A 16336-nucleotide genomic window follows, 5' to 3' on the forward strand; every position below is an offset into this window, starting at 1 on the left:
GAATTTTACCTCCTTATCACTCGAATGAGTTTCTTGTAGAAAAATCAAATCAGCATTTTTCCGTCTACAGAAAATGAAAATTGACTTTCTTTTGGTACTGTCACGAATACCTCTAACATTAAGGGATAGTATTTTAAGGAAATGAAATGTAAGTCTGTCATAGAGAAGAGGGAATGAATAATGAACTGGATGTCTGTAAAATTAACTAGAAATTTTAAGATGCTAAGGTATAAACACCTAAAGAGATACTCTCAAACAGGAAAACTAAATGTTGAGTACCTAAGTAAAGTCTTCAGACTCTATTTGTTTTTCTTTTCCCCATTGAAGTGACCCAAATTAACATTATACACCAAAAAGTAGGATGTTTAACTACTCACACTGTAAAACATAAGCAAGTCCAAACATAACCAAAATAATGATTGCCAAGTATTGGAAACACTAACTTGGAGGTATGAAAGTTTTATAGAGTTTAAAGGGATATTTGGTTGTAAACATATTACCTAATGAACCTGAGGTATTTCAAGCAAAACAAAACAAACAAAAATACAATATACAAGTGCCTCCAAATTATTAATATGAACAGTAACATTGGGGCCTGAGGTAGTTGAAATACCTGTTAATGTTACGTTACTTACAGAGTGAACTTAAAGTATTTCAGTCATCTTGCTGATCTTTTAATAACCTCTTATTTATGCCGTGTGTCTTACACCACTCAATGATGGCCACAGGACCAATCCATTTGGTCTTCTTTCCCTCGTCACGGGCTTGTTTGACAGTTGGCCACAGTTTATTTCTGCACTGTCTCTCCATTAATGTAAAACAAGATCTAGAGTGTGATTTAAGTGGTGCTGGTTCTTTTACATTTTGAGAGAAACCAATTGAGTCTAATAACAGATTAAATGCCATGTTGAGGCTGTCATTTTTAGCATCCACATGGATGTTAAAATCACCCACAATAATAATTTTATCTGAGCTGAGCACTAAATCAGATAAAAAGTCTGAGAAATCAGACAGAAACTCTGTGTAAGGCCCAGGTGGACGATAGATGATAACAAGTAAGACTGGTTTCTGAGTTTCACAGCTGGGGTGGACAATGTTAAGCATCAGGCTTTCAAATGAATTAAAAGTCTGTCTGGGTCTTTGGTTAATTAATAGGCTGGTGTGAAAAATTGCTGCCACACCGCCCCCTCGGCCTGTGCTTCGAGGTTTCTGGTAGTTAGAATGACTCGGGGGTGTTGATTCATTTAAACTAACATAATCATCCTGCTGCAACCAGGTTTCTGTAAGGCAGAGTAAATCAATTTGTTGATCAATTATTAAGTCATGTACTAACAGAGACTTCGAGGAGAGAGACCTAATATTTAATAATCCACATTTCACTGTTTTACTCTTTGGTTCAGATGTGGATACTGTATTGTTCTTTCTTTGTAATTGTTTATGTTTAAGTTGTTTGTTGCTGGTTTTTAGTTTGTTTTTTGTCTGTTTGGGAGCTGACACAGTCTCTATGGAGATGGGGTTTTGGGGGGTAGCAGGAGGAGAGAAGCTGCAGAGAGGCGTGTAAGACTGCAACTCTGCTTCCTGGTCCCAACTCTGGATAGTCATATTTTGGGGGGTTTAATAAATTTGTCCATATTTCTAGAAATGGGAGCTGCTCCATCCAAAGTGGGATGGATGCCGTCTCTCCTAACAAGACCAGGTTTCCTCCAGAAGGTTTGCCAATTATCTATGAAGCCCACATCGTTTCTGGGGCACCACTCAGACAGCCAGCAGTTTAAGGAGAACATGCGGCTAAACATGTCACTGCTGCTCTGATTGGGGAGGGGACCAGAGAAAACTACAGAGTCCAACATTGTTTTGGCAAAGTTACACACCGATTCAATATTGATTTTAGTGACCTCCGATTGGCGTAACCGGGTGTCATTACTGCCGACGTGAATTATGATTTTACTGAATTTACGTTTACCCTTAGCCAGCAGTTTTAAATTTCCTTCAATGTCGCCTGCTCTGGCCCCTGGAAGACAGTTGACTATGGTTGCTGGTGTCTCTAGCTTCACATGTCTGAGAACAGAATCACCAATTACCAGAGTTTGACCCCCGGCGGGTGTGTCGCCGAGTGGGGAAAAACGGTTAGACACATGAACGGGTTGGTGGGGTACCTGGGGCTTCTGTTTAGGACTATGCTTCCTCCTCACCGTCACCCAGCCGCCCTCTTTCCCCAGCTGCTTGGGGTCTGCCGGGGAACAGCTAGCGGGGCCTACGCTATCTTCGGCTGCACCAGCTACAGGGGCCTGGCTAGCTACAGGTGATGTTACGCCCCTAGTCTAGGCGTGTAGAGACGCACATAAGGTTGGAGGAGAGAGAGACAAATACCCGCCCTGGTTCCCAAGCCAAACATCCAAAACCAGTTGTGAGTAAAAAAAGGTGATTTTATTGAAGATAATGAAGCACAGCTCCAGGGTGAACCCAGGCCAAAATCCATCCATCCATCCATCTTCATCCGCTTTATCCGAGGCCGGGGCGCGGGGGCAGCAGCCTAAGGAAAGAGGCCCAGACCTCCCTCTCCCCAGCCACCTCCTCCACCTTATCCGGGGGAACACCAAGGCGTATCCAGGCCAGCCGAGAGATATAATCTCTCCAGCGTGTCCTGGGTCTGCCCCGGGGCCTCCTCCCGGTGGGACATGCCTGGAACACCTCACCCAGGAGGCGCCCAGGGGGCATCCTTATCAGATGCCCGAACCACCTCAGCTGGCTCCTTTCGATGTGGAGCAGCAGCTGCTCTACTCTGAGCCCCTCCCGGATGGCCGAACTTCTCACTCTATCTCTAAGGGAGAGGCCAGCCACCCTTCGGAGGAAGCTCATTTCTGCCGCTTGTATCCGCGATCTCGTTCTTTCGGTCACTACCCACAGCTCGTGGCCATAGGTGAGGGTAGGGATGTAGATCGACCGGTAAATTGAGAGCTTCGCTTTTACACTCAGCTCCCTCTTCACCACGACAGACCGGTGCAGCGTCTGCATTACTGCAGCTGCAGCCCCAATCCGTCTGTCGATCTCCGGCTCCCTTCTCCCATCACTCGCGAACAAGACCCCGAGATACTTGAACTCCTCCACTTGGGGCAGGAACTCATCCCCGACCCGGAGTGGGCACTCCACCCTTTTCCGGCTGAGAACCATGGCCTCAGATTTGGAGGTGCTGATCCTCATTCCCGCTGCTTCACACTCGGCTGCGAACCGTTCCAGTGCGAGCTGGAGGCACTCACCCGATGAAGCCAACAGAACCACATCATCCGCAAAAATCAGAGATGAGATTCTGAGGCCACCAAAGCGAAAGCCCTCCGCCACTTGGCTGCGCCTAGAAATCCTGTCCATAAAAATTATGAACACAACCGGAGACAAAGGGCAGCCCTGGCGGAGCCCATCACCCACCGGGAACGGGTCCGACTTATTGCCGGCAATGCGAACCAAGCTCTTACAACGGTTGTATAGGGATCGAATGGCCCGTAGCAATGGGCCAGACACCCCATACTCCCGCAACACCTCCCACAGGACACCCCGAGGGACACGGTCGAATGCCTTCTCCAAGTCCACAAAACACATGTAGACTGGTTGGGCAAACTCCCATGCACCCTCAAGTATCCTCGAGAGGATAAAGAGCTGGTCCAGTGTTCCGCGACCACGACGAAAACCGCATTGTTCCTCCTGTATCCGAGGTTCGACTAGCGGACGAACTCTCCTTTCCAGCACCCTGGCATAGACTTTCCCAGGGAGGCTGAGGAGTGTGATCCCCCTGTAGTTGGAACACACCCTCCGGTCTCCCTTCTTAAAGATGGGGACCACCACCCTGGTCTGCCAGTCCACAGGTACTGCCCCTGATCTCCACGCAACATTGCAGAGGCGTGTCAATCAGGACAGCCCTACAACGTCCAGAGCCTTCAGGAACTCAGGGCGGACCTCATCAACACCAGGGGCTCTGCCACCAAGGAGTTGTTTAACTGCCTCAGTGACCTCGCCCCCGGAAGTTGGCGGGTCATTCCCCTCATCCCCAGACTCTGCTTCCTCCTCGGAAGACGTGTCAGTGGGATTAAGGAGGTCCTCGAAGTATTCCTTCCACCGCCTGACAATTTTCTCAGTCGACGTCAGCAGCGCTCCGCCAGCACTATACACAGTGCAGGTAGAGCACCGCTTTCCCCTCCAGAGACGCCTGACGGTTTGCCAGAATCTCTTCGAGGCAGTCCGAAAGTCTTTTTCCATGGCCTCTCCGAACTCCTCCCACACCCGAGTTTTTGCTTCAGCCACTGCCCGAGCCGCATTCCGCTTGGCCTGTCGATACCTGTCGGCTGCCTCCGGAGTCCCACAGGCTAACCAAGCCCGATAGGACTCCTTCTTCAGCCTGGTGGCTCCCTTCACCTCTGGTGTCCACCATTTGGTTCGGGGATTACCACCACGGCAGGCACCAACCACCTTGCGGCCACAGCTCAATGCAGCAGCTTCGGCAATGGAGACGCTGAACATGGTCCATTCGGACTCAATGTCCCCAGTCTCCCTCGGAATGCTGTTGAAGCTCTGCCGGAGGTGTGCGTTGAAGATCTCGCGGACTGGGGCCTCTGCTAGACGTTCCCAGCACACCCTCACTACACGTTGGTCGCAGGTCTGGTGATACGATTACAAAATCGATCATCGACCTACGGCCTAGAGCGTCCTGGTGCCTCGTGCACTTATGGACACTCTTATGTTCGAACAGTGTGTTCGTTATGAGTGCCTAAGCACTAAGTTAATGCACCAAGAGCGGCTTTCACAGATCACGCTCACACAAATACACAGTAAAAGTATAGGCTGGAAAACCAGGGTCAGGACCGCGTCGGCTGCCAAGCTACTCGCTCGCTCCACTCTCTCTCTCTCCCCGGCGGGAGCTGTCAGAGCGGCTTTTTGAACGCGGTCACCTGTTCCACGGTCCAATCAGCTGCTCACTACTCTTCATTAGGGGAGGGACCTGCAAAGAGTCATAAGGACAGTAAAGAACACAGAACAAAACAGCCCACACAGTGTTCTTATGGCCACAGCCGTAACAGTGAATGAAAGGTGCGAAGCCGAGTCTCCAATTCAGTAATCCTGGCCTCCAGAGCTGCAAATATGCTACATTTGTTACAGATATCATTACTGCTAAAGGAGACCGAGGAGTAACTAAACATCTGACACAATGAGCAGGAAAGTGCAGGAGGGACAAGTGAAGAGGCCATGCTGCTAGCGAGTTGCCTATGAGCTAAGCTAAGCTAGCGAAACAGTAAAAACACAGTAGGTGAATACTTTGGCTATAAGTTAGTAGTGAGTACACAGAAAGTGTGCTTCGGATGAAGCACGTGAAAATTATACTATGAAAAAAGAATGTATCTAACAGTTTTTAATTACATTGCTAAGCAGATAAACTACTCAAAAACGCCACTGTGTTTGAGCAGGAACAGACGTCTCTGAAAACGTCGGAGCACTTTTACAAATATATGTCTTGAGCAGATATTTGAAGTTTACACAGCTACATTCTCTCCTGAAAATATCTTCAAAGTTTATTTTGTGACCCAGAAAGATTAATAAGAGTAATATTAAAACTTAGTAGCGGCCGCCATTGTTGGAAACTTGAATTGGCTGGGCCGCGCTATGAATTCTGGGATATGGTGGACCACGAAGGATACATCCGACCCATCCTTCAAATTCGGGGAAAAGAAGGACGCGGTTGTCGGCTCCATTCGGTGGAGTCTACGAATTTGGACAGCCTTTGATGCGTCACTGTGACGTAATCGTAATCGGCCTACAAATGCGGCCTCATGATGCAGCCCATGAATTCGGACTGTGTTTTGGATCAGGAACTGGAAGTGATACTCTACCGCAGAGAGAGCGAACACCAATTGACAGCGCCCCCTTCACAGAAACGTATATACAAATGACATCTCAATCACCAACTTCACCGTCGAGGCTGATCAATTTTGCGCAGTAGAATGCATCTTCACAATTCAATCACAAAGTCTTGTGGCCACACTGAAATGTCCAAACACACGTTAAAAACGAGCACCTACAAACAGAGCAGAGTGTTCCATTCGCAGGTTCTCAGATTAGCAGGTGTGTCAGATCACTTGGGCTCTGAACTACCATGTTTGTTCAGTACACCAGGATATCTTTCAGTTATCACTGTGCTGGGGGAGCAGCACAGCAAAGAAGGACTCATCCAGGCTGGAGAAACTGATCAGGAAGGCTGGCTCTGTGGTCGGCATGAAGCTGGACACTCTGGTGACAGTGGCAGAGAAAAGGACACTAAAGAAACTGCTGGACATTATGGACAATGCTGGGCATCCTCTGCACACGGCCGTAAACAACCACAGGAGTCTGTTCAGTGACAGGTTGCTTCTCCCCAAGACAAGAACCAACAGACTTAAAAACTCCTTTGTCCCACACGCCATCAGACTGTTTAACTCCTCTCTGGAGGGGAGAGGGAGGGGAGACAGGAGGACAAAGGAGGGGGAACAACTAATCTGTAGTGCCTCTTCACCTCACTGTGCAATACTTTTGTTAATAGTCAACGGTGCAATAGACCTCAATACTTGAAATGTGCAATTCACTTGTATTTTTATTTTTATTCCTATTTATTCTATTTATCCCCTTCGTATATTTTATTTATATATGTCTCTGTATTTATATATGTGTGTGTGTGTGTGTATGTGTGTGTGTGTATATATATATAATATTCTGTAACTGTAACTTCTGTCGGTGCTGTGCTTTTGGAAACCGAATTTCCCAGAGGAACCCACCCGAGGGATTAATAAAGTTCTATCTTATCTTATCTTATCTTATCTTATCTTATCTTATCTTATCTTATCTTATCTCATCCTAACATTTGTGATCAGGATAAGCCTCACAAAGCCCCTGCGTGCTCCAGAGATGTTACCAAATGGCAAAAAAAAAAAAATCTCTAAAGATCATAAAAATAAGCATGAAATGCATTTCTGTTTGGTTCGGTTAGTCCGGTGAACCACCTGTGACCTGGCTCCAACAGGCTCTCCCCCACACTGTCGTCATTTATAAAGTGTTTTACAAACCCAAACATTACAGCTGGATTTTCTTGTTTGAGTGCAGCTAGCCAAACAGTGAACAGCCACTAACTGCTAAAGAGACAGACAGTAAAGTGGACAGTATATCCTCAGTTTAACATAAAGTCATTGTTGCAGCACTAAAGTGATCCCCTTTCACTGATGTTTAGTTTTAATATCTTTATTTTCCTCTGAGTTATCGATTCTTTCACTAGTTAGCTAACATAAACTAAGTCTATTAGCCGCAACCAACCAACCACATGACATCACGTCATTTTAAAACTTTGACCTTAAGGTCTTATTTCTTAAATCCAGCTTCACAGACAGAGTTTGATCTATCTATCTATGTCTGTATAGTTATAACTGTATATTTTAACTGTCTGCTTCTATTTTTGAGAATTTGTGCTGCCACAAAATTCTAAAATAATAGTGAAACAACAATTTTCTTTGTGCATTTTTGTGATTTCTTTGACATCCAGATAATCCGGTTATTTGTGTTAATGTTCTGGAGGGGAACGATGTCACTCTGGACCCTAAAGTAAGCGTGCAACTGCAAAATCCGAAAGTCAGATGGATGCAGGGTGAACGCTGTGATGGAGAGCCCATACTTCGGTTTGAGAATAATATGACCTCTATTAATGAAAGCTTTGAAGGGCATCTGCAGCTGAACCCGTACAGTGGAGAGCTCACCTTCATCGGCATAACCAAAAACCTTGCTGGGAGTTACTGTGTCAGGATACTGATAGATGGGTTCCTGGACAAAATTAGAAAATTTTTCATCACTGTCTATGGTGAGTAAATGTTCTTTGTGTCAGTACTGGGAAGCATGGTTTTAATGCAGATACAGGCTACTGCAGAGATCTCAAAACTTAACACATAGTCAAAGATGTGATGCATAGAGATAAAAGACCCTTATTCATGGATATTTCAGTGATCTGAAGAAAAAAACAGCTATGAAAGTATCACCCTTAATTCATACTGTAATCCTGGAGCATCACAGACACCAGTAGATGCTCAAAGGCTGTTTATAAAAGTGTGTGTTGAAATAAGAATACAGATTAGATGTCCCTCACAGAAAAGCATGTTTAGCCTTTAAACAAAGTGTAAGATCAGCAAGTATATAAGATCAGGTTGGTTTCCTTTAAAAGGGGTTAAAATATGGAAGCTGTGGTCAGTGAGGGCAGGGGGTCGGACCAGGGTACAATGGTTTTAGCATGTTGAAGACCTTTCTCTTGGGAAGAGTTCCTTAGAACTGGAAAGTAGTTGGAAAACTAGAGATCTTGTGTTTTGCAGTTATACCACTTTAACAATGACTCTTGTTGTTGTTGAACCTGTAAAACCTGTTTTAAATGCTGACGTCACACATGTAATCTAATCATGTGAATGTTCAGGTACAATTCAACAGCAGCACTTTCCTTCTTAGATCCTGTTTCTGTTCCACACATCACTGAAGCACAGACCGACATTACAGCAAAGACCAGTGGGATCTGCTCTGCAAGATGTTGGGTAGAGAATTCAGACAATGTCACCCTGTCATGGTACAGAGGAAGTGAGATTATAATGCAGACTAGTGACCCAGATGTCTCCATCAACCTAACCCTCACTCTGGAGATCCAGAGAAAGAATGAATCCATCTACACCTGCAGGGCAGAAAACCCTGTCAGTAACAAGACTGCTGCCCTCAACTCCAGACTGTGGTGTTCAGCTCATGACACAGGTACTCTCTCTCTCTCTCTCTCTTGAGTGGGAAGGTGCTGTGTAAGGACCGGTCCATTTAACAAAAGCAGCAAACTTGTGAGGGAGGGAGTAATGTAATTGCAGCATTACTCATCTGTGCAGACTGTCTTCAGCTCACTGTGTGGGACGATCTGTAAAGCAGACCAGCAGTGACTGTCAAATCTCCTGTGACCTGTCTGAGACAGTGACAGTCACTCTGAGTTCGATGGTGAGATGTTGACAGTGCTGCAGCTCCTTTCAATCAGTTTACCAAAGACAAAAAAATGTCAGTGCAGTCAGAGGGTGACCTGATGTTTTTTTATTCCTATCAGACGGTTGCATCCTGTTTTTACTATACTGTGACTAAGGACTAAAGTAATCAAAATCTTTTCAGAAGTTATTTAAATATTTTCACTTTCTCAAACTAACAATGTTTGATTGTCATGAACATATTTTTTTCCATATTTACTTTTGTTGGGTGCCTTCAGTGCACTTTGCACTTATTCATCGATACAGAAGCATCCAGAGTGGGCGTGTCACGGAAGATCCATTCAAATTGTCATATCAGTTCATTTATATGGCATATTTAAACCAGTGGTCCATCGCAGGTGATTAAACATCCATTTGAAGCTGATTTGAATGATCAAATGTCCAAAAGTATGAAATTATTTATTGATTTTTATTATTAAAATTAATCTTCGTCACAACTTTTGTGGGTTCAGTGAACATGCAGGGTTCAGTGATTGATGTTTGTTGTCCCTTCATCTTGTGACTTTATGAGAAACAGGTTTCCTGTTGTTGTGTAACTGAGTGTGTGAACGACATGAAAATCATCTCAGTTTAAAACTGAACTTTATTAAACTCAAACTAGTTTTAATCATATCTGTATCATTAACACCTGAAAGAAGAGTAAAACTAATATTTGAATTTGTTTACAGGTGTCACAGGATGGATTTATGGAGTGATTGTGGGAGCGCTTCTTGCAGTGGTCCTGGTGATTGTTGCTGTTGCTCTTTGCTACAGGCAAAGAAAGAGAAATTCAGGAAGTATGTGGATGTAAATCTTTGCTATTCATCATGATTATCTTTTACTTAAAAAATTTCCTGTTACACACATTTGTTCTTTATTTCTTATCTAGATAATAACTCTTGTTTTGAGATGCGAGAACAACTCACCAACAACCAAAACCTCCAGGTATCCTCCTCTGTTTCATATCAAACTTGGTCAGTCTTTCCATTAAATGCAGTTGTTTTCACACATGAAAACAACTGCATTTAATGAAACTCAGGTTGGCATATTTTCCACAGTTGCTCTTTCTCACACAAAAATAAACTTCTTCAGACTAAACCTCAGTCCAGCAAATATTCTGGTTTAGAAAAAGAACGACACATGAAGTCCACCTGCTGTGGGTTCACGGTACAAATGCAGGACTATTCTTCGATGTGTCACAGGGACTTTGAGGGCATGTTCACCATCTACTGCCAGGTCAGCTGAGACGTAGCCTAGCAGACAGCTAGCAGCCACCTGTCAGTCAGAGAGGCCACGCCCCTGACGGTGATATTCAGCGAGCTATGTGCAGGGTGGGCTGATACTGCTGTGCCTTTTAGGGAACACAAAGGTGTTCAACTGTAAACTCTGCAAGACAACGAGTAAAGCACAACACAACATGTGACCTGCTCTAAGTCCTGTAGACGAGTCCCTGTGTTGTTTCTGCTCTCTAAGAGTCTGCTGCAGCTTCTTTTGTGTGATATGAACTTCCTCTGCTCTTTGGCTAGAACGTTTAATTTAACAAACGTTCATTACTCACATGTTTTGGTGAAGGAAAAAACGTCTGTTACTAAAAACAAATCTGTGATAAATGTCCCACAGTTACATTTAGTTTGGTGACTGCAGGGCACTGAGAAATGAGCTCAGTGTCTCACGAGCACTTTGTTTTGGTGATTGTATTCATGTGATCTGGAGGGTGAGACGTGAAATGTGTAACGGGGACTTTATGTTCTTTTTCAGGGCAGTAATGAGCCTCTGTTCATAGACAGCAGAGAACAAAACTATGGAACAAGAAATGATAAGTGAGACGTCATCAAAGTAACAGCTCACAGACACCCCAATGGCCCAAAATTAGACTAAAGATGGCAAAAAAATAATAATAAAAAATTATTTTATTAATGTGGTGACTTATGTTCCAGTGCACCTTTGACCAGACTGCTGAATTATATTTTAAAACACCTGGTGTAATTTTAAATTTATGTCTAAGTGGACTAGCGTGTCATGTTCTAACTCCTGACTGTAACATAAACAAGTTGTGTTGAATGATATCTTTGTGTCTGAAAGCAGTACAGGGAGGAGGCGGGGCTTCGACCAGGTGTTCTCACCCACTATTTACACACTGTGTGTGTGTGTGTGTGTGTGTGTGTGCACAATGTTTATCTGTTGGTGTGTTACTGGGGTTATAAAACCAAGTAAGGGTAACAAGTTGTAAGGAAGAATTTAAAAAAGCATACGACAAAAACAGGAAGAGAAAGGTGATGATTAAACAAGCTTACACTTTTTCATCCTCCTTTTTGAACATGTTAAGTTTTTAATTACAATTAATTGTTTTCTTTGTTGTTGCATTATGTTAACATGTTCAAATTAAAGCCACATAACAATTACCTACATAAAAATGATTAATGTGCACACTTCATAATCTGATAGTAATTTTGCAGGTGCACTTATTTTTGCGGAGAAAATAACTTTTTAACAGTAATCAAAGAATGAATCCCGTTCTCTTTGTGTGTACAACATGTACGAGTGTCTTTTTGTGTCAATGTTAAACATATTTTTGTTTGGCTACATTTTTAGTGCTCTATCTGGTTTAACTTCAGATTATTTGGATGATGTTTGTATTTGTTCTTTATAATAACGTATATGAGGACAGTTACTGTAAGACTGAGAGGCTGCACCAATATAAAGAGAAGTTTAGTTAGCTGCTCTTTATAAACTATGTTTCTGTTACTAATACATAAATATAAAAACTTTTCAGGGCAAACTGAGTAACTCACACATTTTCTATTCTCTGCTATTGACCCTGCCTGCTGCTGCAAACACAGAGCTGCGTTAGCTCCTCAGGTGCTTTTGATGCCTTCATGTTTTACAAATTTTCAAATATATTTTAGAATTTATGTGGTTTTACTTTTTTAAAACTCTTTTTTTTAAAACATGTATTTCTGAATTCTGTTGTATTATGGGATAGATACACCTTCAATAAACTTCTATTATCAATGATCAGTGACTAATTATTTATAAAGTCTTTTTATGAATCAGTCAGCACTGAGGCTGCATTCGAAAACAGCTTCAGTGTAACAAGTAATGTAACAAAGTAACAATGTTAAAGCAAAGTGAATGCTGAAAATTCCCCCAGGACATGTTTCAGCGACTGTGATGGCCAAACCCATGGCCACACTCTAAAGTGGGTAACTCTTATGGGTTTTTTTGTTTTGTTTTGTTTTTTCATTTGAACACAATAATACACTTTAGTTTCCAATAGGTTTATTGATTGGTTTTGATACATTTGTTCTATTTGTAAGTGCACATTTTTAGTTTACTTATGTATTCACGCCAGTTCATTACTTTGTTTGATTTTTGACTAACCTTTGTTTCTTTACTTGCTTCATATAACTGGACCGCACCACCACTTCCTGCTGAAGGGGAGAATGTGTATTTTCTTTAATTAAAAAAATCTTTTGTATTTGATTAGATATTTGAGTTTAGGGTTCAGTGGTTTTACAATAAAATACAATACAGTTTTATTTATATAGCACATTTAAAAACCCAAAGGCACACCAAAGTGCTTCACAATAAAACAGAAAATCAACATAAATCAATTAACACAGTACAGATAGGGCACTAGCACTAGCACAGACAGAAGGGAGGCACTAAGTGTCAGGGTCAGCTGGTCCCCCGACCGGTCGACCTGCCTGTGTTTATGTGTGCATGTTTTCCTCTCCTTTGCTCTGTTTCTCTCCGGCTCCGTGGTGATTGTTTATGGATGTCGTAGGGCAACGAGGGACCTCCGACCCAGAAGCGCTGCTGCTCTGAGGTGCTTCACCTGCGACTGATTCATCCACCAGTTGCTGTTAATCATCCGCCATCTTAGGCAGGACTATTTAATGGTGTGGCTGAGCGACAGACAGCACTGGAGTATTGCAGTAAGCCTGGTAGTATCCACGAACCGTTCGGGTTGCAAAGTGTTGTCAGCTCAATGATTAACTGTTCGCTGTTCTGTGTGCAGCTAGGAACAGGGACGGAGGAGATTCACGAGCACAAGGAGACACCTGGAGGAGGAATGGATATTCGCTACCACGCACAGTCAGAGCACGGGAAGGAGGACATTTATAACCACTGTTTTGCACTGTTTTCCATCCGTGACAGAATTCTCCAGCCAGTCATGGACTCAGTGGACTCTAATCCCGTCAGCCTGAACTCTCGGTTCAGGGCGAAGTTTTGGACCGCCACGAAAACATGAGACATTTTATGAAAGAACAGACAGCGACACAACAGGTGTTATCAGACCTTCAAGGTATGTTACTCACTGCTCCCGGCACTTCTGCTAAAGCTCCACTGTCTACTCTGTCAGATAGTATGGCCGCTGCCGGCCCACTACCTACTTCACCACCACCACCACCACCTAGGCGAGAACACACATTGTCAGTTCCAGAGAAGTTTGATGGAGACCTGAGTAGAGGGGTTTTGACGCAATGTCCCTTGTTTCAGACAGCAGATGCAAGCTTACAGCTCAGATTGCACAAAGATTACTCTTATGGTGGAATTAATGACTAGTCGGGCGCTGCAGTGGGCACAAGCAGTACTGAATGTTCAACCTAATATCTCCTATCAAGACTTTATGAGCAAATTCCGCTGTGTGTTTGATAAAGGGTCTAGCCCGGATAGTGTGGCTAATCGTTTGTTTACCCTGAAGCAGGGATGTAAGAGTGTGGCAGATTTCTGTGCCACACTCATGGCCGAGGAGACTCGCTGGGCGGAGAATGCGCTCCTGGGAGCCTTCCAGAACTGCCTGAATGAAAATATCAAACGTGAGTTGGCACCTAAAGAACTACCCAAGACTCTAATGCCTTGATCAATATGTATATTCAGCTAGTTGATCATATAAGAGAATTTAGGAAACGGGCAGGAGAAGGGCGGCGGCCGGCAGGGGGCGCTAGTGTCCAAATTGGAATGCCTGCTGCTCAGTGGCGAGAAGTGGAGGAGGAGGAGGAGCCTATGCAGCTCGGATGAGCCCGGTTTAGTGCCACTAACTGGAGAAGAAAGCAGCGCATGGGTCAGTGCTTTGTGTGTGGGAAAAGGGGACACTTGGCCGATACCTGCCCGAAGAAAGTAAAAGAGTCTGCCCGTCAGTAGCAGTGGGAATACTGATGGGTGCTACTGCTAACACTATCCCCCACCTCAGTTGTCCGGCCAAGGTGATTTTTCGATCCCTCACGAACCCGTGTGTTGCGCTGATTGATTCTGGAGCTGAGCAGTGCTTTCTGGATGAATAGCTAGCTCGCGAATTGGGCCTACCCATTGAAGAAGGATAAGACTCTTCGGCCTTGCATAGATTTCCGGGGACTAAATAAGATCACAGTTAAGAACAAGTATCCCCTCTGCTTGCATCTGCCTCTGAGCTCCTTCAGGGAGCCACGATCTTTTCCAAGCTGGACCTCCTTAATGCTTACCACCTGGTGTGAATCCGCAAGGGTGATGAATGGAAGACGGCGTTTCACACCCATCTTGGGATCTTTGGATACCTGGTGATGCCTTTTGGGCTCACCAATGCCCCTGCCGTTTTCCAGGCCTTGATTAATGATGTATTGCGGGATTTAATTAACCACTGTGCTTTCATCTACCTAGAAGACATTCTTGTTTTCTCCCGGAACCAGGCGGAACATGTGAAGCATGTAAGCCTCGTACTGCAGCGCCTGTTGGAGAATTGCCTATTTGTTAAGGCAGAAAAGTGTGAGTTTCATGTCCCGACGGTTTCGTTCCTTGGGTTCATTGTTGAGTAGGGGCGGCTGCATCCGGATCCAGCAAAGGTCAAGGCAGTGGTTGATGTCCAGAACCCAAGAGCCGCAAGGTGTTGCAGAAGTTCCTGGGGTTTACTAACTTTTACAGGCGCTTTATTTGCAATTTCAGCAAGATTGCCTTGCCTCTGACTAGCTTCACCTCTCCCAAGTTGCAGTTTCAGTGGTCTCCGGGCACCCAACAGGCATTCGCACAGCTCAAACGTCTGTTTTTGTAGGCACCGGTGCAGGTTGAAACTGGCCCTGGAGGAGTGGCGGCATTGGCTGGAGGGGAGCAAGTACCCTGTGGTGAGGACTGACCATAAGAACTTGGCGTACCTCAGAGCGACAAAGTGCCTCAACGCTCAGCATGCCAGGTGGGCCCTGTTCCTCACTCGTTTCAATCTCACCATCACATACAGACCTGGGTCTCGCAACACCAAAGCAGACGCGCTGTCACGCCATTTTGCACCTGAGTCGCGTGGCTCCAGGAATTCACCGCCCGCGGGCCTCCTACACCTGTTGCCTGTACCCAAGCGTCTCTGGTCCCACATTGCACTGGACTTTGTCACGTTACTGCCTCCATCCTCAGGTAACACTGTTGTACCCACGATCATTGACCGGTTTTCCAAGGCAGCCCACTTTGTGGCCCTACCGAAGCTTCCATCTGCCCTGGAGACTGCTCAGCTGCTCACCCAGCATGTGTTCTGGCTCCACGGCATCCCTCTGGACATCCTGGACATCGTCTCTGACCAGGGTCCCCAGTTCACTTCCTGGGTGTGGAAGGAGTTCTGTGCAGAGCTGAGGGCCCAGGTTAGCCTGTCATCGGGATTCCATCCTCAAACCAACAGTCAGACAGAACGAGCTAATCAGGAGCTGGAAGCAATGCTGCGTTGTGTCGTCTCATCCAACCAGGCGACTTGGAGCGAGCAGCTTGCGTGGGTGGAATATGCTCCCAATTCCAGCACGTCAGCAGCCACTGCAGTATCTCCATTCGAGGCATCCTTGGGCTATCAGCCCCCGCTCCTCTCCGTCACTAAGGGGGAATTGTCCAGCTCCACATGCGGCGCTGTCGGAAGGCACGGCGTGCCACCAGAGCGGCCCTCCTGAGGACGGTGGAACGAAATAAGGCAAGGCAAGGCAAGTTTATTTATATAGCACAATTCAACAACAAGGTGATTCAAAGTGCTTTACAGAGACATTAAAAACAAAAACAAATAAAAAGCACGATTTAAAATTGATTAAAACAAGCAAACAAAAAAACTAACAAACAAACAAACAAAACAGTATATAAAATCAAAAATCAAAACAGTAGATAAAATCAGAACAGTAGATAAAATCAGTAGTTAAAATGTAACTTTTGAAATTTAAGCTTAAGTGTGGATTTGGTGCTTTATTCAAATGCAGCTGAAAATAGGTGAGTCTTCAACCTGGATTTAAATAAACTGAGTGTTTCAGCTGATCTGAGGCTTTCTGGGAGTTTGTTCCAAATATATGGAGCATAAAAGCTGA

At 44.6% G+C, this 16336-nt stretch overlaps 1 protein-coding gene across 2 annotated transcripts; it reads left to right on the forward strand.

Annotated features, from left to right (window-relative positions):
* The first annotated feature begins 6917 nt into the window (after positions 1–6917).
* Positions 6918–16041, forward strand: LOC120734635 (CD48 antigen-like). Of its 2 annotated transcripts, XR_005696055.1 has the most exons (6): positions 6918–7861; positions 8494–8787; positions 9725–9832; positions 9925–9980; positions 10794–12973; positions 13057–16041. XR_005696055.1 is itself a non-coding variant. In XM_040033565.1 (5 exons), exons 1-5 carry the CDS (start codon positions 7645–7647, stop codon positions 10857–10859), a joined length of 741 nt encoding a protein of 246 aa, XP_039889499.1. In that variant the 5' UTR covers positions 6918–7644; the 3' UTR covers positions 10860–16041. The 2 variants fall into 2 exon arrangements, 1 of the variants encoding a protein (XP_039889499.1); XM_040033565.1 differs by having other exon boundaries at positions 10794–16041.
* Positions 16042–16336: the final 295 nt, after the last annotated feature.

This window comes from Simochromis diagramma, unplaced genomic scaffold, assembly GCF_900408965.1.
Source record: "Simochromis diagramma unplaced genomic scaffold, fSimDia1.1 OVJJ01000571.1, whole genome shotgun sequence".
In the NCBI taxonomy this organism is placed as follows: Eukaryota; Metazoa; Chordata; class Actinopteri; order Cichliformes; family Cichlidae; genus Simochromis; species Simochromis diagramma.

What these genes read in the sequence shown, in the direction of transcription:
- LOC120734635 (XM_040033565.1), top strand. Translation starts at nt 7,645, where the DNA reads ATGCAGGGTGAACGCTGTGATGGAGAGCCCATACTTCGGTTTGAGAAT. An exon ending in ATTTTTCATCACTGTCTATG is followed by an intron (nt 7,862 to 8,493) that starts GTGAGTAAATGT and finishes TTTCCTTCTTAG; the next exon opens with ATCCTGTTTCTGTTCCACAC. An exon ending in AAGAAAGAGAAATTCAGGAA is followed by an intron (nt 9,833 to 9,924) that starts GTATGTGGATGT and finishes TTTCTTATCTAG; the next exon opens with ATAATAACTCTTGTTTTGAG.